This window comes from Phocoena sinus, chromosome 9 (assembly GCF_008692025.1).
Source record: "Phocoena sinus isolate mPhoSin1 chromosome 9, mPhoSin1.pri, whole genome shotgun sequence".
NCBI lineage: Eukaryota > Metazoa > Chordata > Mammalia > Artiodactyla > Phocoenidae > Phocoena > Phocoena sinus.
Window position 1 is genome coordinate 93,937,340 of NC_045771.1, and position 21,879 is coordinate 93,959,218.

The window sequence follows — 21,879 nt, forward strand, 5'->3', positions numbered from 1 at the left end:
ACTATTTATACAATAGCTTCTCATATAATGTGGGAAGTTTGCTATTCTGGCACAATTCCACAAATAAGTAGAACTATCCATTTCCTATGGAATAATGCTATCCTCACCTTAGTTTCTTATTCCAACATGGTAGATTCTAAATTACTTATTTTGGGATTAACCATAGAAAAGTTTTGAACCTGGGCTGACTCTCCCTGATACAAAATGTTTTGAATTATCTTCCTTTGCTATTGTTTGGGTTGTTGAAAGAAAATGTAAAGTCATCTTAATGTTAGCTTAGCTCAGACGACGAGGAAGATAAGTTTATTGAAATAAAACCACATTTCCGTATTGAAGATACACTAACTGGACAATTTTTGCTTTGATTTTTTGGAGTCAGTGTCTTCACCATCAGTGGAGATACCAAAGATGAGTATGGTTAGATCTCCTCTTGACATTTCCAATGCACTTAGTAAACAAAAAACGCAGTCTTCATTTAATATTGGGAAATATATTTGTAATTATCGTTTGTTGGAGATTTAATTATAGAATAAACCAGATATTTACATTATATATATTTTTAAAATTGAAAACATAAATTGCTCTTTTGTTAATTATGAGAGTGATAAACATTCATTTTGGAAAAGTCCTTGAAAATAGAGGACTATAAAAAAAATAATTATGAGATACAGTGGCACCACCCTGAGATAACGACATAAGATTTGGTGCATTTTTCCATAGTCATTTTTTTTTTTTTACAGTGACATAATTTATTATTCAACAAAAACTGAGGCATAAGGACTCAAGTAAAGAAATTAACAGAAAATATTTTACAAGGGACCTTGAAGACAGAGCCCAACTAAAACAAAATTAATGCTTTACCATATACTACAATAGGGATTGAAAAAACAAATTTTTCCATTCCATGTTCATAAATACATTGGAAAAACTTTTTCTGTTTTTTATACAGCAGGTTCTTATTAGTCATCAGTTTTATACACATCAGTGTAAACATGTCAATCCCAGTCACCCAATTAATCACACCACCACACCACCCCGCTGCGGCTTTCCCCCCTTGGTGTCCATATGTTTGTTCTCTACATCTGTGTCTCAATTTCTGCCCTGCAAACCGGTTCGTCTGTACCATTTTTCTAGGTTCCACATATATGCGTTAGCATACGATATTTGTTTTTCTCTTTCTGACTTACTTCACTCTGTATTGCAGTCTCTAGATCCATCCATGTCTCAACAAATGACCCGATTTCGTTCCTTTTTATGGCTGAGTAATATTCCATGGTATATATGTACCACAACTTCTTTATCCATTCGTCTGTCGATGGGCATTTAGGTTGCTTCCATGACCTGGCTATTGTAAATAGTGCTGCAGTGAACATTGAGGTGCATGTGTCTTTTTGAATTATGGTTTTCTCTGGGTATATGCCCAGTAGTGGGATTGCTGGATCATATGGTAATTCTATTTTTAGTTTTTTAAGGAACCTCCATACTGTTCTCCATAGTGGCTGTATCAATTTACATTCCCACCAACAGTGCAAGAGGGTTCTCATTTCTCCACACCCTCTCCAGCATTTGTTGTTTGTAGATTTTCTGATGATGGCCATTCTAACTGGTGTGAGGTGATACCTCATTGTAGTTTTGATTTGCGTTTCTCTAATAATTAGTGGTGTTGAGCAGCTTGTCATGTGCTTCTTGGCCATCTGTATGTCTTCTTTGGAGAAATGTCTATTTAGGTCTTCTGCCCATTTTTGGATTGGGTTGTTTGTTTTTTTAATATTGAGCTGCATGAGCTGTTTATATATTTTGGAGATGAATCCTTTGTCCGTTGATTTGTTTGCAAATATTTTCTCCCATTCTGAGGGTTGTCTTTTTGTCTTGTTTGTAGTTTACTTTGTTTTGCAAAAGCTTCAAAGTTTCATTAGGTCCCATTTGTTTATTTTTGTTTTTATTTCCATTACTCTAGGAGGTGGATCAAAAAAGATCTTGCTGTGATTTTGTCAAAGAGTGTTCTTCCTATGTTTTCCTCTAAGAGTTTTATAGTGTCCGGTCTTCCATTTTGGTTTCTAATCCATTTTGAGTTTATTTTTGTGTATGATGTTAGGGAGTGTTCTAATTTCACTCTTTTACATGTAGCTGTCCAGTTTTCCCAGCACTACTTATTGAAGAGACTGTCTTTTCTCCATTGTGTATCCTTGCCTCCTTTGTCATAGATCAGTTGACCATAGGTGTGTGGGTTTATCTCTGGGCTTTCTATCCTGTTCCATTGATCTATATTTCTGTTTCTGTGCCAGTACCATATTGTCTTGATTACTGTAGCTTTGTAGTATAGTCTGAAGTAAGGGAGGCTGATTCCTCCAGCTCCGTTTTTTTCCCTCAAGACTGCTTTGGCTATTTGGGGTCTTTTGTGTCTCCATACAAATTTAAAAATTTTTTGTTCTAGTTCTGTAAAAAATGCCATCGGTAATTTGATAGGAATTACATTGAATCTGTAGATTGTTTTGGGTAGTATAGTCATTTTCACAATATTGATTCTTCCAATCCAAGAATATGGTATATCTTTCCATCTGTTTGTATCATCTTTAATTTCTTTCAACAGTGTCTTGTAGTTTTTTGCATACAGGTCTTTTGTGTCCCTAAGTAGGTTTATTCCTAGGTATTTTATTCTTTTTGTTGCAGTGGTAAATGGGAGTGTTTCCTTAATTTCTCTTTAAGATTTTTCATCATTAGTGTATAGGAATGCAAGAGATTTCTGTGCATTAATTTTGTTTCCTGCAACTTTACCAAATTCATTGATTAGCTCTAGTAGTTTTCTGGTGGCATCTTTAGGATTCTCTATGTATAGTATCATGTAATCTGCAAACAGGGACAGTTTTACTTCTTCTTTTCCAATTTGTATTCCTTTTATTTCTTTTTATTCTCTGATTGCCGTGGCTAGGACTTCAAAACTATGTTGAATAACAGTGGTGAAAGTGGGCAACCTTGTCTTGTTCCTGAACTTAGAGGAAATGGTTTCAGTTTTTCACCATTGAGAATGATGTTTGCTGTGGGTTTGTCGTATATGGCCTTTATTATGTTGAGGTAGGTTCCCTCTGTGCCCACTTTCTGGAGAGGTTTTATCATAAATGGGTGTTGAATTTTGTCAAAGGTTTTTCTGTGTTTATTGAGATCATCATATAGTTTTTATTCTTCAATTTGTTAATATGATGTATCACATTGATTGATTTGCATATATTGAAGAATCCTTGCATCCCTGGGATAAATCCCACTTGATCATAGTGTATGATCCTTTTAATGTGTTGTTGGATTCTGTTTGCTAGTATTTTGTTGAGGATTTTTGCATCTATATTCATCAGTGATATTGGTCTGTAATTTTCTTTTTTCGTAGTATCTTTGTCTGGTTTTGGTATCAGGGTGGTGTTGACCTCATAGAATGAGTTTGGGAGTGTTCCTTCCTCTGCAATTTTTTGGAAGAGTTTGAGAAGGATGGGTGTTAGTGCTTCACTAAATGTTTGATAGAATTCACCTGTGAAGCCGTCTGATCCTGGACTTTTGTTTGTTGGAAGATTTTTAATCACATTGTCAATTTCATTACTTGTGATTGGTCTGTTCATATTTTCTGTTTCTTCCTGGTTCAGTCTTGGAAGGTTATACCTTTCTAAGAATTTGTCTGTTTTTTCCAGGTTGTCCATTTTATTGGCATAGAGTTGCTTGTAGTAGTCTCTTAAGATGCTCTGTGTTTCTGCAGTGTCTGTTGTAACTTCTCCTTTATCATTTCTAATTTTATTGATTTGATTCCTCTCCCTCTTTTTCTTGATGAGTCTGGCTAATCAATTTTGTTTATCTTCTCAAAGAACCAGCTTTTAGTTTTATTGATCTTTGCTCTTGTTTCCTTTGTTTCTATTTCATTTATTTCTGCTCTGATCTTTTTTGTTTTGTTTTGTTTTTTGCGGTACGCGGGCCTCTCACTGTTGTAGCCTCTCCCGTTGCAGAGCACAGGCTCCGGACGCGCAGGCTCAGCAGCCATGGCTCACGGGCCCAGCCGCCCCGCGGCATGTGGGATCTTCCCAGACCGGGGCACGAACCCGTGTCCCCTGCATCGGCAGGCGGACTCTCAACCACTGCGCCACCAGGGAAGCCCTCTGCTCTGATCTTTATGATTTCTTTCCTTCTGCTAACTTGGGGATTTGTTTGCTTTTTCTTCCTCTAGTTCCTTTAGGTGTAACGTTAGATTGTTTACTTGAGATTTTTCTTGCTTCTTGAGGTAGGGTTGTATTGCTATAAACTTCCCTCTTAGAACTGCTTTTGCTACATCCCATAGGTTTTGAATTGTCGTGTTTTCATTGTTATTTGTCTCTAGGTATTTTTTGATTTCCTCCTTGATTTCTTCAGTGATCTCTTGGTTATTTAGTAACGTCTTGTTTAGCCCTCCATGTGTTTGTGTTTTTTACGTTTTTTTTCCCTGTAATGCATTTCTAATCTCATAGCGTTGTGGTCAGAAAAGATGCTTGATATGATTTCAATTTTGTTAAATTTACTGAGGCTTGATTTGCAACCCAAGATGTGATCTATCCTGGGGATGTTCTGTGTGCACTTGAGAAGAAAATGTAATCTGCTGTTTTTGGATGGAATGTCCTATAAATATCAATTAAGTCTCTCTGGCCTATTGTGTCATTTAAAGCTTCTGTTTCCTTATTTATTTTCATTTTGGATGATCTGTCCATTGGTGTAAGTGAGATGTTAAAGTCCCCCACTACTATTGTGTTACTGTCAGTTTCCTCTTTTATAGCTGTTAGCAGTTGCCTTGTGTATTGAGGTGCTCCTATCTTGGGTGCATATATATTTATAATTGTTATATCTTCTTCTTGGATTGATCCCTTCATCATTATGTAGTGTCCTTGTCACTTGTAACATTCTTGATTTTAAAGTCTATTTTATCTGATGTGAGTATTGCTACTCCAGCTTTCTTTTGATTTCCGTTTGTGTGGAATATCTTTTTCCATCCCCTCGCTTTCAGTCTGTATATGTCCCTAAGTCTGAAGTGGGTCTCTTGTAGACAGCATATATATGGGTCTTGTTTTTGTATCCATTCAGTAAGCCTGTGTCTTTTGGTTGGAGCATTTAATTCACGTTTAAGGTAATTATCGATATGTATGTTCCTACGACCATTTTCTTAATTGTTCTGGTTTGTTTTGGTAGGTCCTTTTCTTCTCTTGTGTTTTCCACTTAGAGAAGTTCCTTTAGCATTTGTTGTAGAGCTGGTTTGGTGGTGCTGAATTCTCTTAGCTTTTGTTTGTCTGTAAAGCTTTTGATTTCTCCATAGAATCTGAATGAGATTCTTGCTGGATAGAGTAATCTTGATTGTAGGTTCTTCCCTTTCATCACTTTAAGTATATCATGCCACTCCCTTCTGGCTTGTAGAGTGGCTGTTGAGAAATCAGCTCTTAAGTTTATGGGAGTTCCCTTGTATGTTATTTGTCATTTTTCCCTTTCTGCTTTCAATAAGTTTACTTTGTCTTTAATTTTTGCCAGTTTGATTACTATGTGTCTTGGTGTGTTTCTTCTTGGGTTCATCCTGTATGGGACTCTCTGTGCTTCCTGGACTTGGGTGGCTGTTTCCTTTCCCATGTTAGGGAAGTTTTCGACTATAATCTCTAGATAGTTTCTCTGGTCCTTTCTCTCTCTCTTCTCCTTCCGGGACCTATATAATGCAAATGTTGTTGCATTTAATGTTGTCCCAAAGGTCTCTTAGGCTGTCTGCATTTCTTTTCATTCTTTTTTATTTATTCTGTCTGCAGCAGTGAATTCCTCCATTCTGTCTTTCAGGTCACTTATCCGTTCTTCTGTGTCAGTTATTCTGCTATTGATTCCTTCTAGTGTAGTTTTCATTTCAGTTATTTTATTGTTCATCTCTGTTTATTTGTTCTTTAATTCTTCTAGGTCTTTGGTAAACATTTCTTGCATCTTCTCAATCTTTGCCTCCATTCTTTTTCCGAGGTCCTGGATCATCTTCACTATCATTATTCTGAATTCTTCTTTTGGAAGGTTGCCTATCTCCACTTCATTTAGTTGTTTTTCTGGGGTTTTATCTTTTGTCTTTATCTGGTACCTAGCCTTCTGCCTTTTCATCTTGTATATCTTTCTGTGAATGTGGTTTTTGTTCCACAGGCTGCAGGATTGTAGTTCTTCTTGCTTCTGCTGTCTGCCCTCTGTTGGATGAGGCTATCTAAGAGGCTTGTGCAAGCTTCCTGATGGGAGGGACTGGTGGTGGGTAGAGCTGACTGTTTCTTTGGTCGGCAGAGCTCAGTAAAACTTTAATCTGCTTGCCTGCTGATGGGTGGGCCTGGGTTCCCTCCCTGTTGGTTGTTTGGCCTGAGGCAACCCAACGCTGGAACGTACCTGGGCTCTTTGGTGGGGCTAATGGCGGACTCTGGGAGGGCTCACGCCAAGGAGTACTTCCCAGAACTCCTGCTGCCAGTGTCCTTGTCCCCACAGTGAGCCACAGCCACCCCCTACCTCTGCAGGAGACCCTCCAACACTAGCAGGTAGGTCTGGTTCAGTCTCCCCTGGCATCACTGCTCCTTCCCCTGGGTCCTGATGCGCACACTACTTTGTGTGTGCCCTCCAAGAGTGGAGTCTCTGTTTCCCCCAGTCCTGGCGAAGTCCTGTAGTCAAATCCCACCAGGCTTGAAAGTCTGATTCTCTAGGAATTCCTCCTTCCGTTGCCAGACCCCCAGGTTGGGAAGCCTGACGTGGGGCTCAGAACCTTCACTTCAGTAGGTGGACTTCTGTGGTATAAGTGTTCTCCAGTCTGTGAGTCACCCACTCAGCAGTCATGGGATTTGATTTTACTGTGATTGCGCCCCTCCTACCGTCTCATTGTGGCTTCTCCTTTGTCTTTGGATGTGGGGTATCTTTTTTGGTGAGTTCCAATGTCTTCCTGTCGATGACTGTCCAGCAGCTAGTTGTGATTTTGGTGTTCTCACGAGAGGGAGTGAGAGCACGTCCTTCTACTCTGCCATCTTGGTTCTCCATAGTCATTTTTAAATGAAAATTGTTTATTAAACATTTATATTTTCAAAAGAAATAGTTGTATAAAATGTATAACCTCAAGCCAAGAGAAGGAGCCTTCAGTGGAACCTCTGGGAGGATTTGGTTTTTGTTCCCCAGAGCTTGGTAGATAGTAGATTGATATGTGATTCATGCCTGAGATATTTAGAGAGCCAGAGGATGTCTGGAGGGCTGTGGTTTGGGAAGCCACTGCTGTTCTGCGGATCAGGGTGAGAAAGAGAAAAACATTGTGTGGTTAAGACCCTGTCTAAGAGGGCAGGAGGAAGCTTGTGGTGCTGATGACAACTGGGAGTGAGGAAGGACTCAAAAGTGATCAGCCGGAAAAAAGATAGATTCACCCTGGAGGTGAGAGATGCCCACTGATGGGGTGGGGGAGGTCTTTGAAGAACCCAGTAAAGTGCCCCACGTGACAAGTAGGCTTTAAACTCCTGTCAAGCCCAGAGAGCAACCAAACTAACTCACCACGATAGTACCAATTAAGTAAGACCTTTCTTGCTGACCGTGCCTCTTCTTTTCCTCACATTCCTCCAGTTCTGGCCAACCATGCAGGCATTAGAAACTGAGCAAATGGGGAGCTACAGAGAGCTGTATTCTGTCACTATTGGGCACTAATGTTTTTTCCCAAGTGCTACTGATTTTCTTGAAAATACTATTTCCACATAGTTGATATTCAGTAGATATTTATCAAATCAATGTTAGTGGAACATAATGTTGTAACTAATTTATTAAAAATGAAATGACTCTCCAGGTTCCTATTTGGGATTTGAGCACTGTGGTAAGTGCTCTTTTCCTTCCTCACGTTTTGCTTTAAGGCACTAGAGTTGGTGAGCAGCTTTAATTAGCTTGCCCTGATCTCTTTATAACCTTAGTCTTGTGTCTTCTTAAGTGATTTTCTAACTGCAGCCAGGAACAGCGTGAGGGAGAATAGTGTAATCTAGTGTTCTGAGGTTATCCCACCTTTTCTTCAAATATCTTACATATAGACCCAACACAGATAAAGGTGGAACTGTTCAGATTCAGACAGGGCAAAGAGAGGTGGGGGCATTGTCCCCTGTAGATAGGTTGAAATATTGGCTCTATCACTTATAACTTAGGTGACTTTGGATAAGTTATTTAACCTTCCCAAGTACAATGGTCTCATCTGCAAATTCTAGGGTTTATTGTAAGGATTAAATGAGATAATGTATGTGACATGATTGGCATTTAGGAAGTATTCAAGAAATGTTAGCTATTCTGCCTTTGCTGCTGCTGCCTCCCCCTCATCCTCTTCCTCTTCTTCCTCAAACATGGGGGCAAGTTGATGGTTTTCAGGTTCCTGTTCTAACTAATTACTTGTATAGTCTGTTATTCCATGGATGTAGATATACAAATAGTTTTGCTTTATCCTTTCTGCTTGTATCTGTGTATCTAGCCGTGTATCTATCTACCTACCTACCTATCATCTGTATCATCTATCTAATCTACTTACATTTTTTATGTACCGTATGAGACACAGACATGTGATGCCTTTTTACCCCTTCATTTTTCAGTTTGTATTTTATAAAAAAATGGAATTCTATTATGTAGCCAGAGTACAATTACCAAAATCAGTAAATGAATACTGAAACAATATTAGTATATAATTTACAGACCTTATTGATAATTTGTCAGTTGTTTCAATTAAGTCCTTTATAGCAAAGGAAAACCCAAACTCTGCATTGTATTCGATTGTCATGTCACGTTAGCCTCCTTTAATCTGGGTTTTTCTTTGTGGTTCTTGGGTCTTTCTGTGTAGTTCATGGTTTGACATTTTTTGTTTTTGTTTTTGTTTTGTGGTACGCGGGCCTCTCACCGCTGCGGCCTCTCCCGCTGCGGAGCACAGGCTCGGGATGCGCAGGCTCAGCGGCCATGGCTCACGGGCCCAGCCGCTCCGCAGCATGTGGGATCCTCCCAGACCGGGGCACGAACCCGCGTCCCCTGCATCTGCAGGCGGACCCTCAACCACTGCGCCACCAGGGAAGCCCGGTTTGACATTTTTTGAAGTGTGCAGGTCAATTATTTTAGTAGAATGCTCCTCAATTTGGATTTTTCTGATGTTTCCTTATGAGTAGATTCAGGTTAAGTACTTTTGATAGTCATGCCAGAGAAGTAATGCTGAGTTCTTCTCAGTGCATTGTATCGGGTAATGCAAGCTGTCTATTGCTAGCAATGTAACTTTGATGATTGGGTTAAAGATGGTATCTGCTAGGTTTCTCTAGTGTAAAGTTATTGTTTTACCTGTTATAGTTAAAAGAATATAGTGTTGGCAGGGGGGTTATACTTTAAGACTATGTAAATATTCTCTTACTTGCTCAAACTGTCTCCACTGTTTTTATCATACATTGATGATTCTTGCCTGAGTTTACTATTATTATGATGATGTTAAATAGTGATTTTCTAATTCCACCATTTCTTTTACATTTATGAACTTCCTTTTTTACTACAAGGGAGAGCTCTCTCTTTATTTATTTATTTATTTATGTCAGTTTGGGCTCTTTTATTCATATGTTATTCAATCAGTTACAATCCTTTACTATCATGATTTATTTTTGATGCTCAAATTGTCCAGATTTGGCCAGTGGGAACACCTTCAAACTATCCCCTGTATATTTTTGATATGTCCTTATCATCCTTTGAGCACTTTCTTAATTTTTGGCACAAGATACTCCACATTTATTTAGGTCCTCTCCCACACCCCTTCCCCCAAGCCTGGAATTAACCATTTCTCCAAGGAGCCCTGGTTCCATTGAGGGGCGAATCGTATTTAAGAACCAAGATCTGAGCACTAGATATGCTCATAACTGCAAACTTTTAAAACCCATTAGTTTATTCTGCAAGTGATTATTTTACCCAGCACCATTACATGTTATACTGTTTTTCCTGGCTTCATGTTATTTATTTCTCTGTTTCTGGCTTTGGTGTAACTATGTGTATTTGCTTACTCAGGAAGCACTGCTTACTCAGAAGTCTGCATTTTTGGAAAGACTTTGTTCCCAACTTTGGGCAGTTCAAAGATTACTGGATTTTGTTTGATATCATTCTTACTTGGGTCACTTTTATTCTTTTTTTTTCATTGATCTCTATTAAATAAAGATGTAGACTGTGCTTAATTGAGTACTTTTCTCTTGGCAGTGGAACAAGGCTAAAGGTGATTCTTGTTAATTTGTTACTCAGTTGAGTTATCCATTTATCTGGATTTGATTTGAGATGATGTTTAGTCTCTGTAAAGAGGTCAGTAGTGAACATTTCTGTGTTCTTTGCCTAAAATGTCCCTTCATAGGCTGACGTAGTGCTGCTATTTGGAGTGTGGGAATCAGCTATAGGGAATTGGTTTTATGTGAGAGTCTGGCTGGGTTTTTATTTTCTTTTCTGCTCATATTTTATCTACTCATGTTTTATATTTATGTAATTTAAAATTTGATTTTTCTCCTGAAAATGAAAAATATATAAAATGGTAATTCTCTTTATTCTTTAATAATTTTATGGGGCATCTGTCGGAATGTGAGCTGCATTCATCTTGTACAAAATATTGACTCTTGGAATGTAGATGTAACTCCTAGTAGTTTCTTTCGAATAGATTCCATGAAAATATATTTGAATTCTTAATTTAAGGGCATATTCTGCAATTTATTTTCATTATATCATTGTGATTTAAAATAGTTTTTTCCCTTCCTATTTGAATAAGTCTTCTGAGATTTAGGATAATCTGTGCGTGTGTGTGTGTGTGTGTGTGTGTGTGTGTATGTGTACTTACATGATTGGGCATGTAGTTAAAGTCACTTTTAGTGGGATGCTTTGGCATGATCACCAAAGCTTTTGCAACTGTAGACTGTTCGGATGATGAGAGTTTTGAAGACTTTTTATTTCTTTTCCATAAAAAACACACTGTATATTAAAAGCAAGATAGTATCTTGACACCCAGTTACCCCTTACTCTAGTCTGCCCTGTAAAAAAACATTTATTTTGATAGTTTATGTGAAGAATCTCATAGGCATGCGTGAAACAGTACAAAATACAAAAATATGCACCAGTCAGTTGATGAGTATTTATTAAGTTTCCACTGTCTGCTTAGTGTTATACTAACTAGTTGGGGGAAATGAAACGTATGCATAAGAAGCAATTGTCAAACAAAATATATTTTTAAATATTAATATCATCAAATTGGATATCATAAAAAAGTGGTAATTCTGTATTACCAGCTATCATCAGTATAAGCATTTTTTCTTAGTATGCTTCTTTTTGCTGCATTGTAGTCATACTGCTTAATTTACAGATTTATTTGCCTTTTCTGACTAGGAACATATACTTAGTAGTATTTCAGATGTTTTAGGTGCTGTACGATTATTCAACCAATTTTGCTGCCTCTCTGTGATAGAGATTGGGGGATCTAATTTCATAGGTTATTGAGGTAGCAAACCATATTAGTCACATTTTTGGTCTTTGAACAATGTATGAACTATTAATACTCATGGAAATATTTTCCAAAAATGGTTACATTGTAATGAGTGTCAAAACGTCAATAATTAGTTACAGAATCACAGCAAGTAGCTTTGTGACCTTGGGTAAGGCACTTAATCTCTCAGAACCTCATTCTTCTCAATAGTAGTTCAAATAGGATAATAAAATTTACCTCATGTAATTCTTGTGAGACTTAAATCAGATAACACATACAAAGCACCAGCACAGTTCCTAGAACATAGCAAGTGCTCTGTACATGTTAACTATTATCATTATTATTACCGCCATCACCCTAAATTGCCACTCTTGCTTTATGGAGTCCTTGGTTAAGTGTTAGTTTTGATTGGTTAGCATGTTTGCAGCGAGGTCTCTTGCCCTATTGAGGTTTACAGGAATCTCAGTGAATCCTGCTGAGGTTAGTTTTGTAATCTTGCATGTAGAAATGTACGTATCTTACAGTTAAAAATGCTGTATCTGAGACCTGAGGGAAAAAGAAAAAATAATCCACCAGAACAGGGTGTGACTGTGAGAATCTAAATCATTATGCATGTGACAGAAGGACAAACCCTATTAAACGCAAGGTATGATTGTGGGAAATCTTTCAGATCAACAGGAAGGTTTTTCACAATGCCAATTGAAAAAGTTGAGTGAAAAGCCGTAAGAATGTGAAACTTTGGCCCATTTACTAAATGTCTCTAATTGTCACAGTGGAGGAAAAAGGTATGATAAGGCAGATATCTACAAAACAAAGCACGCAAATTAGAAAAACCAAAAACATTTATTGAGACTGGGTCTTGAATTTGTTTCTGAATTAATCCTATAAAGTATAAAGTATAAAGTGGCTAAGAGTCTTCAGACATCCTGTTCAGATGAAGGAGAACCACGTTGGGAAACTGAAAACTTCAGTGTTAGTTCTAGTTTTGCTATTGACTGGCTTTATGACTTTAGACAAGTCACTTAACCTCTGTGGGCCTCAGTTTTCTCATCTGTAAAGCAAGAATTTTTGCCCCCGGTCCGTTCAGCTCTAATATTCCTTGGGGTACTTTTAGACATACAAAATGAAATTTGCATGCCATTCTTAAATTTATTTATTTTTTTGGCATTTTGTGGTGGAAAATTTTAAGGTTACATAAAAGTAGAATGAATAGTATAATGGCTCTTGAGGTGCACATTATCCAGCTTAATAATTATCAACTCATGGCCAATCTTATTTTGCCTACAACCCCACCTATTCTCCCTCCCCTGATTACTTAAAAGCAAATCTCAGACTTAATATCATTTCATTTCTAAATATTTCAGAATATGTTTAAAAGAAAAGGACTCTTTTTAAAGCATAAACACCCAGTGTCATCACATGTAAATTAAAAAAACCCTGTAATTCCTTAATATCATCAGATATGCCGTTGATGTTCAGATTTTCCCAATTCTCTGTCTCTTTCGTTTTATAGTTTGTTAATTTGAATTGGGATCCAAATGAAGTCTAATTATTGCGGTTGATTGATATGTCTCTTAAATCTCCTTTAATTTATAGTTGCTTCTCAATCTCTTTTTTCTTAAAATTTATTTGTTTTTAAACCCACTTTGTCCTGTTGGGTAGGTTGAATTTTGCTGATTACATTCCCATGTTGTTTAATTTTTGTCCTTGTTATTATTTACAAATTGACATATCTATAGGTTTGCTCAGATTTTGGTTTGAGGTTTTTTTTTTTTTTGGTCAATAATATGTCATAGAAGGTGGTGTGTAGTTCCCCTGGAGCACATGGGCTGGCTGTTGCTCTTGTTTGTGATATTAGCAGCCATTGATGGTGATTGCCTAGATCTGTTAATCCATTAGGAGTTACAAAATGATGACACCCTGATTCTGCCGTTCCTTCTTCATATATTGATTGGAACACTTCCAGAAAAATAATGTTCCTTTCATCAACTGTCTGATTACCCTGAGTATAGATCATTAAGGAAAGGCAGGATAGATGCAAATTCTTTCTATTCACCAATTGTCATAATAATGAATTTATTCCCTAATATCTTCCTAATGATTAAAAAAATATCATTAGGAACTCACAGAATTTAACATATTTGTTGTGTTTCAGTCCACTGCAGCTGTTATCCTTACTGATACTCAAAATGGTCCCATCTTTGGCCAGTGGAGGCCTTTTTAAGTTGGCTTCTGCATACTCTTGACATGACTAATAGTCTGATAGCTTCTTTGGTTTCTGGTATAACAATATATTCCAGGTGCATTTTGTACATTTTCTGCCCTATCCTGTAATCAACCATTTCCCCAAGGAATCTTAATTTCTTTTAGTGGAAAATGGCATTTAGAGACCACCGTCTGGATACTGGTGACGCTCACTGCTGCTGGGTTAGTCTTTGCTTCTAGGCCTTTTCAGTGGACAGATAAGCAAATAAATATTTTTTAAAAATAAAATGCATTGAGTTCATAATCTTTTAATTCAGAAACAATCTATACACTAGAAAATGATCAGGGAAGGAAGTCCAGATATTTGTATATATTTTGAAGGATTATATTATTTACTGTAAAATATTTTATTGCTTCTATTCTCCTTTCAGATAAACAATCTATTTTTGGAGTTTCTATAGCTGCTGGAATGATACTAACTTTAAACATACTCCTGTTTTGGTTAAGGAGAAAAGGAAAACAAAAGGTTAGACATGATTAAGAAGAAAAATGAGTGAAACCAGGAGTGGGCAGGGCAGAGCATCTGGTATTCAGGGCAAATATTAAAAGACAAGAAATCTTTTCCATTTAGTTTCCTTCCCTTGCATTTTTTACTTAATGTCTGGAAGTTCAAGTTTTGCTTTATAGTCAGTGTTCGTAAGAGCCACAAGATGGCGAGATTGCTCCTTAAAATGAATGTGGGTGAGTAAGGGGGTGGGGTAGTGGAGAGAGATAGAGGAGAGAGGAGAGAGAGAGAAAGATGTTCCTCTCTGATTTTCCATAACCTCCTTGGTTTTCCTTACCTCCCTTACTTGAATATAAAATAGAACTAACATGCTTAAATTTTTCCTCTGTAATTTGGATTTTGATCATGGTCTTTTTTGGAATTGTAAAACTAAAAATAAAATTAAAAAGAACTATCTGTATCCCGTGCTTACCATTTTTTCAGCTCTTTGTTAAATTATTAATAAATGATTCAGTCTTCACATTGCCACCAGAGTAATCTTTGCAAAATACCATTTTGGTAATGTCAGTTTCCTGTTTTAAATTTTTAAATTTATTGTTATAAATCTTTGTTGATTATGGTATTGGTTGTCAGTATTTAAGTAGTTAAGTCAAGTGTAAGGTGAAAGGTGGAATAATTTTTGACTCATATTACCAAAAATATGTTATTATTGTCAAGTTTCTTTTCTAAAATGAACGTGTGCTAGTTTCCAAGTACAAAAACTTTCAATTTTAATGGGCTGTTAAACAACATAAATGCAATGCTTAGAATATTTATTCTCCTCATCATTTAAACATACCTCAAGGCAATTTTTGTTATTCTCAATATTTTGTGGAAAGGGCAAGCTACTATGTTATTAGTATATTAATCAGTGCATATTTATTAACTAAGTATATTTAGCTCTCAGTGTAATGTACTTTGCTTATGCTGTGTTATCAAATTGAATCCTCATAATATATCTATGAGATAAATGTGAATACTCTGCACATTGAGGCTCAGGGAGATTAAATGAATTGTTGAAGATTTAGTAGTTAGCAGAGCTATAATTTCAATTCAGATTTTTTTCAATCCTAAAACTCATCCTCTTATTCACTATGCCATACTGCCTCCGTGAGAGTAACTATTTATATTTCTCTTTAATAGAAATACTTGGAAGCTGTAATTTAAAGTAATTAGGATATTTGTGCCTCCCCCTTGTTGTAAGCTGAACAAGAGAATTTGTATCACAAGGCAAGTATTATGGTGCCTTTTTATTTAGCAAACTGTTCGTTTTTTTGAGCATGTTTTCCTGCAGGCCTTTGTTTAGAAGACTTCATTTAGAGTTGTGCTGATGGGTGAGGGGCCTCTCTTTGTCTCATTTGAGGCATTTGGGCTCCTGGCCAGAAGCCTGAGCTCCTGATATTCTCTACCTAGAATGGACTGAAGCTAATTCATTCTCTTGACTTCCTGTTGAGATAGCAGGTGGTTCACTAGCACTTAGTGTTCCTGCCTTACGGCGGCGGAGCTTCTCTCTGCTCCTGGAGGCCTGTTTTATGCTAGGGACACTGGTGGTTTAAAAGCCATTGTGTTCAAGACTGGAAGTCTGGTCTAGGATGCCCTTTACAGCTATAAACTAGCTGCTCTGGAATAGAAATTCTTTAAATATTTCATAGAATTCACTAGTGAAGCCTCTGGTCTTAGACATTTGTTTGTTGGGTGGTTTTGGATTACTGACTTAATCTCCTTACCAGTAATTGGTCTGTTCAGATTTTCTGTTTCTTCATGATTCAGTCTTGGAGTTTCTAGAAATCTATCCATTTCTCCTAGGTTGTCCAATTTGTTGGTGTATAATTGTTCATAGTAGTCTGTTTTGACTCTTTGTATTTATGGTGTCAGTTGTAACATCTCTTTCATTTCTGATTTTATTTACTTGAGTTCTTGCTCTCGTTTTTTGGTGAGTCTAACTAAAGGTTTGCCAATTTTGTTTACCTTTTCAAAGAACTAGCTCTTAGTTTCATTGATCTTTTCTATTGTATTTTTAGTCTCTCTTTTATTTATTTCTTTTCTGTTCTTTGATATTTTCTTCCTTCTACTAACTTTGGGCTTCATTTGTTCTTGTTTTTCTGGTTACTTTAGGTACAAAGTTAGGTTGTTTATTGGAGATCTTTCTTGTTTCTTGATGTAGGAGTTCATCATATGAACTTTGCCCTTAGAACTGCTTTTGCTGCATCCCATAATTTAGGTACGTTGTATTTCCATTTTCATTTGACTGAAAGAATTTTTTGATTTATGTTTTGATTCCTTCTTTGACACATTGGTTGTTCAGTAACATGTTGTTTAATCTCTCTATATTTGTGAATTTTCTACTTTTCTTCTTGTAATTGATTTCTAGTTTCATACCATTGTGGTCAGAAAATATGCTTGACATGACTTTGGTGTTATTAAGTTTATTAAGACTTGTTTTGTGGCATATGATTTATTCTGAGGAAGTTCCATGTGTGCTTGAGAAGAAATGTGTATTTTGCTGCTGATGGATGAATGTTCTGTAAATGTTTGTTAAATCCATCTGGTTTAACATGTAGTTTAAGTCCAATATTTCCTTATTATTTTCTGTTTAGATGATCTAGCCATTGTTGAAAGTGGGTTATTGAAGTACCCTACTGTTATTGTATTGCTATTTCTCACTTCAGGTCTGTTAATATTTGCTTTATATATCTAGGTGCTTCTCTGTTGGGTGCATAAATATTTACAAATGTTATATCCTCTTGTTAGACTGACCCTTTTATCATTATATCAATATAAAGACCTTTGTCTCTTATTTTAGTCTCTGTCCTAAAGTCTACCTTATCTGATATAAGTAGATACCTCTGCTTTCTTTTGGTTTCCATTTTCATGGAGTATCTTTTTCCATGCCTTCACTTTCAGTCTGTGTCCTTAAAGCTGAAGTGAATCTCTTGTAGGCAGCATATATTTGGGTCTTGTTCATTTTATCCATTTAGCCATTTTGTGTCTTTTGATTGGAAAATTTAGTCCATGTACATTTAAAGTAATTATTGATAGTTATGGATTTACTATTGCCATTTTGTTAATTGTTTTCTGGTTGTTTTGTCATTTCTTTGTTCCTTTCTTTCCCTGTTGTTTTTCTTTCTTTGTGATTTTCTGTAGTGGTATGCTGAGATTTCTTTCACTTTCTCTTTTGTGTATCTACTATAGGTTTTGCACTGTGTTACCATGAGGCTACATAAAATATCTTATAGCTAAAATAGTCTGTTTTAAGCTGACCTAACAACCTAACTTCAAATGTATAAGAAGATTCTACATTTTTACACTATTCTCCAACATTTGATGTTTTTGATGTCACAATTTAAATCTTTTTAATATTGTGTATTCATTAACAAATTATTGTAGTTATAGGTGGTGTTAATATTTTTAATTTTAATCTTTATACCAGAGTTATAAGCGATTTACCCACCACCATTACAATATTCGAGTATTCTGAATTTAACCATATATTTATCTGTAGCAGCGAGTTTTATACTTTCATGTTTTAATGTTACTAATTAGCATCCTTTTGTTTCAGCTTGAAGAAATCCCTTTAACATGTCTTGTAAGATTAGTGGTGATAAATTCCTTCAGCTTTTGTTTGTCTGGAACCTCTTTATTTCTCTTTCAATTCTGAAGGACTGTTTTGTTGGGTAGAGTATTCTTGTTTGGCAGTCTTTTTTATTTCCTTTCAGCACTTTGAATGTCTCATCCCACTGCCTTCTGACCTGCAAGGTTGTTGTAGAATCCACTGATAATCTTATGAGGTTTCCCTTGTATGTAACAAGTTGCTTTTCTGTTGCTGCTTTTAAGGTTTTTGTCTTTGACAATTTAATTATAATGTCTGGATGTGAATTTCTTTAGATTCATCATATTTGGTACTTCTTGGGCTGCCTAGATTTGGATGTCTGTTTTTTTCCCCCAGGTTAGGGAAGTTTTCAGCCATTATTTCTTTGAATAAGGTCCCCCCTGTCTTCTAGGATCCTTATAATGTGTATATTGGCCCATTTTTTAGTGCGCTATAAGTCTCTTAAGCTATCGTCACTCCTTTTTTATTTTTTCTTCACTGAGTGGACGTATTCCACTGCTCTGTCTTCTAATTCACTGACTCTTTCTTCCACTTGATCTAGTCTGCTGTTGAACCTTTCTATTGAATTTTTCAGTTCAGTTATTTTATTTTTTATGTCTGTACTTTCTGTTTGGTACTTTGTAATATCATCAGTCTCTGTTGAAATTCTCACTTTGTTCATGCATTGCTTTCCTGACCTCTGTGAGCATCTTCCTGAGCATTATTTTGAACTCTGTCAGGTAAATCACTTTTCTCTGTTTCATTAAGGTTGGTTTCTGGAGATTTATATTGTTCTCTTGTTTGGAACATATTCCCTTGTTTCTTCATTTTCCTTGAATTCTTGTGTTGGTTTTTATGCATTAACTAAACAGCACCTCTTTCAGTCTTGAGAGAATGTTCTTGTGTAGGAGATAAATCCTGTTAATCAGCACAGCCTGAACTCCTGGATGCCTCTCAAACCTTTGTGACTGTCCAAGCCACTGTCCTTCTTCATGCCTTTTAGTAGTTGAGGGTATGAGAAGACCCATCTAAGTTCCAAAGGGGATGATTGTAGTCAGCACTTAGATACAGGCTGATTAGAAGCCAGACCCTCAGGCAACAGCTGGGAAAGTATGCCATCAGGCACTTTCTGGGGAGAAACTGGGAGGTAGGCTTTTTGTATTCTCCCTTGCACTGAGCCCTGAGCCCATTACAAACTGCTTATTTGTTTGCTATAGTCCAGTGGGACTTGTTAACTGCAAGCACTGTTGACAGTCAGAGCCAGGTGATCTGGGGGCCCATCTCCCAGGCGGTAGCTGCAAAAGGTGGGGCACAAGACATGTGTAGAAGGTCCTTCTAGAGAGATGATGGTGACCTGGTTTTATTGTTGGAGTGAGCTGGATGGAGAAGGTGGGGTAAGCACCCACTGATTCTTTCAGGTTCCAGGTAGGATCAGTTAGATGTTGTCAATTAGTGTCTAGACCCTTAGGCAACAGCTTGTAAAGTATGAAGTCAAACCCTTTCCAGGGAAAGACTGGGAGATGGATGTTTTCCCTGCTTCTTCAGTCCTGAGACCTGGGGAGATAGTTGTGTTCAGTGCTTATGATGCTATCAGTAACTTCTTTGTTTGCTGTAGTCCTGTAGGACTCATGAATGCTGGCTATCAGAGATAGGAGTTTTAGGGGACTGTTTCTCAGGTGGGAGCCTTAAAGGTTGGGACACTAGATGTCCATACTGCCTGTTCCTCAGGGAGAAGCTGGGAGTTTGGGTTTTCCTCCTAATTGTATGGTTCTGTGCCTGGAGTGAGGTTTATGATGAGAGTGTCTCAGCCTTTCCTACCAGTTTCGATATGGGTATTGTCTCTGTTGCCCAATGTATAGGAGTCATTCATCTGGATTTATCTAGTTTCTCAGTTCCCAGATTTCTCTCAGAGAGAAGTGCTTTGTGTGTAGCTGTACAAGCACTGTGTCCATGGGAGGAGGAAATTGGCCTCCTATATCATCATTTTGTTCAAAAAGAAAACAAAACAGAATAAAAGCCTCTTTAGTTTCTTTATTAATTAATTTGTTTTTTAAAGATAATTGTTTTTATATAACCAGTACTCATTCATTTATTCATTTGGTAACCGTTACTGAATTCTATTCTAGATGCTGGCAATACAGCAGTAAATTAAATAGAAAAAAACTCTCTAGAGCATACCTTTGAGTAGGGAGGATACAGAAAATAAATAAACTATATTATATATCTTGTGGTGATAAGAGGTGTGAAGTCAAATATAATGAGGTAAGGGGGCTTAAGAGTGAAAAGTGAGAGTGATCTTCCATAAAAGTTCTTCAGGGAAGACCTCTCTAATAAGGAGACATTTCAGTGCAGAGTTGGAGGATGTGAGGTATGTACATATATGGAGTGAAATAGAGAGAGAGTGTTCCAGGTTGCTGGAGAAGCAAGCAAAATATATGGGATTTGGAGACAGAGTTATATAGCTCCTCATATAACCTTTATTATCCAACAGTAAGCACCAGGACTGAGGAGAGCAGGATAAAATATTTTTATGTTCTTTTCTTTTCTTTTCTTTTAAAAATATTTATTTATTTATTTGGCTGCGCTGGGACTTTGTTGCGGCATGCGGGATCTAGTTCCTCGACCAGGGATTGAACCTGGGCCCCCTGCATTGGGGATATGGAGTCTTAACCACTGGACCACCAGGGAAGTCCCTTTATGTTCTTTTTTTTTTTTTTTTTTTATGCGTTACGCGGGCCTCTCACTGTTGTGGCCTCTCCCGTTGCGGAGGACAGGCTCCGGACGCGCAGGCTCAGCGGCCATGGCTCACGGGCCCAGCCGCTCCGCGGCATGTGGGATCTTCCCAGACCGGGGCACGAACCCGTGTCCCCTGCATCGGCAGGCGGACTCTCAACCACTGCGCCACCAGGGAAGCCCCCTTTATGTTCTTTTAATTTTTGCTGATGGCAACAAAAAGTGACACCTTCACCTTCTCTTTGTAATCCTAAAAAGCACTGGCAGGAGATGTATTCTATTTATGTTCAAATTTTAAATTATCATTTATATTTTGTTTGCATACTTGAAAAAATATGTAAATAGAACCTAGGGAGACATTGTTTTGTTTTACTTTGTATATTGTTTTGTATACAGCAGGAGTAGCAAGTACCTATTGGAGTCTGGAAGGTCAGTTAATGATTGAATCAGACTGAAGCATAAAGGATTAAGGAGGGGTGTAGAGTGTGGCAAATTGGAGAATTTATGCCCTGTGTAAAGGGAAGAACTATTACTCAACTCTAATTGATTATTGCCATGTGAGGATGTGAGCCGAGTTTTGAATGTATTTTCTGGTTTTTCAAGAAAAGCCAGAAATTTGTATATTATGTGCTATCTCCTGATCTTTAAATGTTGGAAACTAAGTAAAAACATTTCAAAACACTCTTCAGGCCAGACAAAACATTTGTACAATGGGGATCTGGCCCACGAGTCACCAGTTTGCAACCTTCTGGGGTATAACACCATAATTAAATTTTACAGCCTCCTTCAAGGGGTAGTATAGACCTAATAGTAACAAAATGCTGTAGGATTTCTGGATACAGATGGTTTTAACACACTATTGTACTGTTGCTCTCCCTGGGTGGTGCTGAATATGTCTATTCTTGTTGTCTTAGGGTATGGTCAGACAGGTCCACTGTCTCAACGAGCTGGGTACGATGCTGTTGCCTCTGCTGTTTCTGGTCTGATGCACATCACAGGGCCTGAGGTAGGTATCCTTCTTTAGAATATTCATATTTTTCCCCCTATTTATTCCAAAGAGATTTTCATCTTTACTAACCCCATAGGCTTAAACATGAGTTAATTTTAGGAAAAAACCACGGAAAGTGAATGATGTTAAAAATGGAAATGTTTATTATGAATGTACTTGAGGCTTAATGTCATTATGGCCCCATGGAAAAGAACAACCTTTTTAGCAAGAAGCAATAGATCAAGTGGAGAACACATTTTCCATATGTATTATATCATTCAAGCTTAGTAAAGTCACCTTTGTGTGACTTAGGAATATTCCGCGTGTGAAGTAGAATGGTTGACTAG

The 21,879-nt window shown here is 37.2% G+C and overlaps 1 protein-coding gene across 4 annotated transcripts in view; it reads left to right on the forward strand.

Moving 5' to 3' along the window:
- The window catches only part of SUGCT (succinyl-CoA:glutarate-CoA transferase), a 764,199-nt gene that overhangs the window by 54,505 nt on the left and 687,815 nt on the right, over positions 1 to 21,879 (forward strand). For all 4 annotated transcript variants that reach the window (XR_004351441.1, XR_004351440.1, XM_032643169.1 and 1 more), the window contains exon 7: positions 21,459 to 21,550. Coding sequence is in view for 2 of the 4 variants with exons in the window: in XM_032643169.1 (XP_032499060.1) it covers positions 21,459 to 21,550 (92 nt within the window). In the remaining 2 variants the exon portion in view is untranslated. The remainder of the gene's footprint in view (positions 1 to 21,458; positions 21,551 to 21,879) is intronic.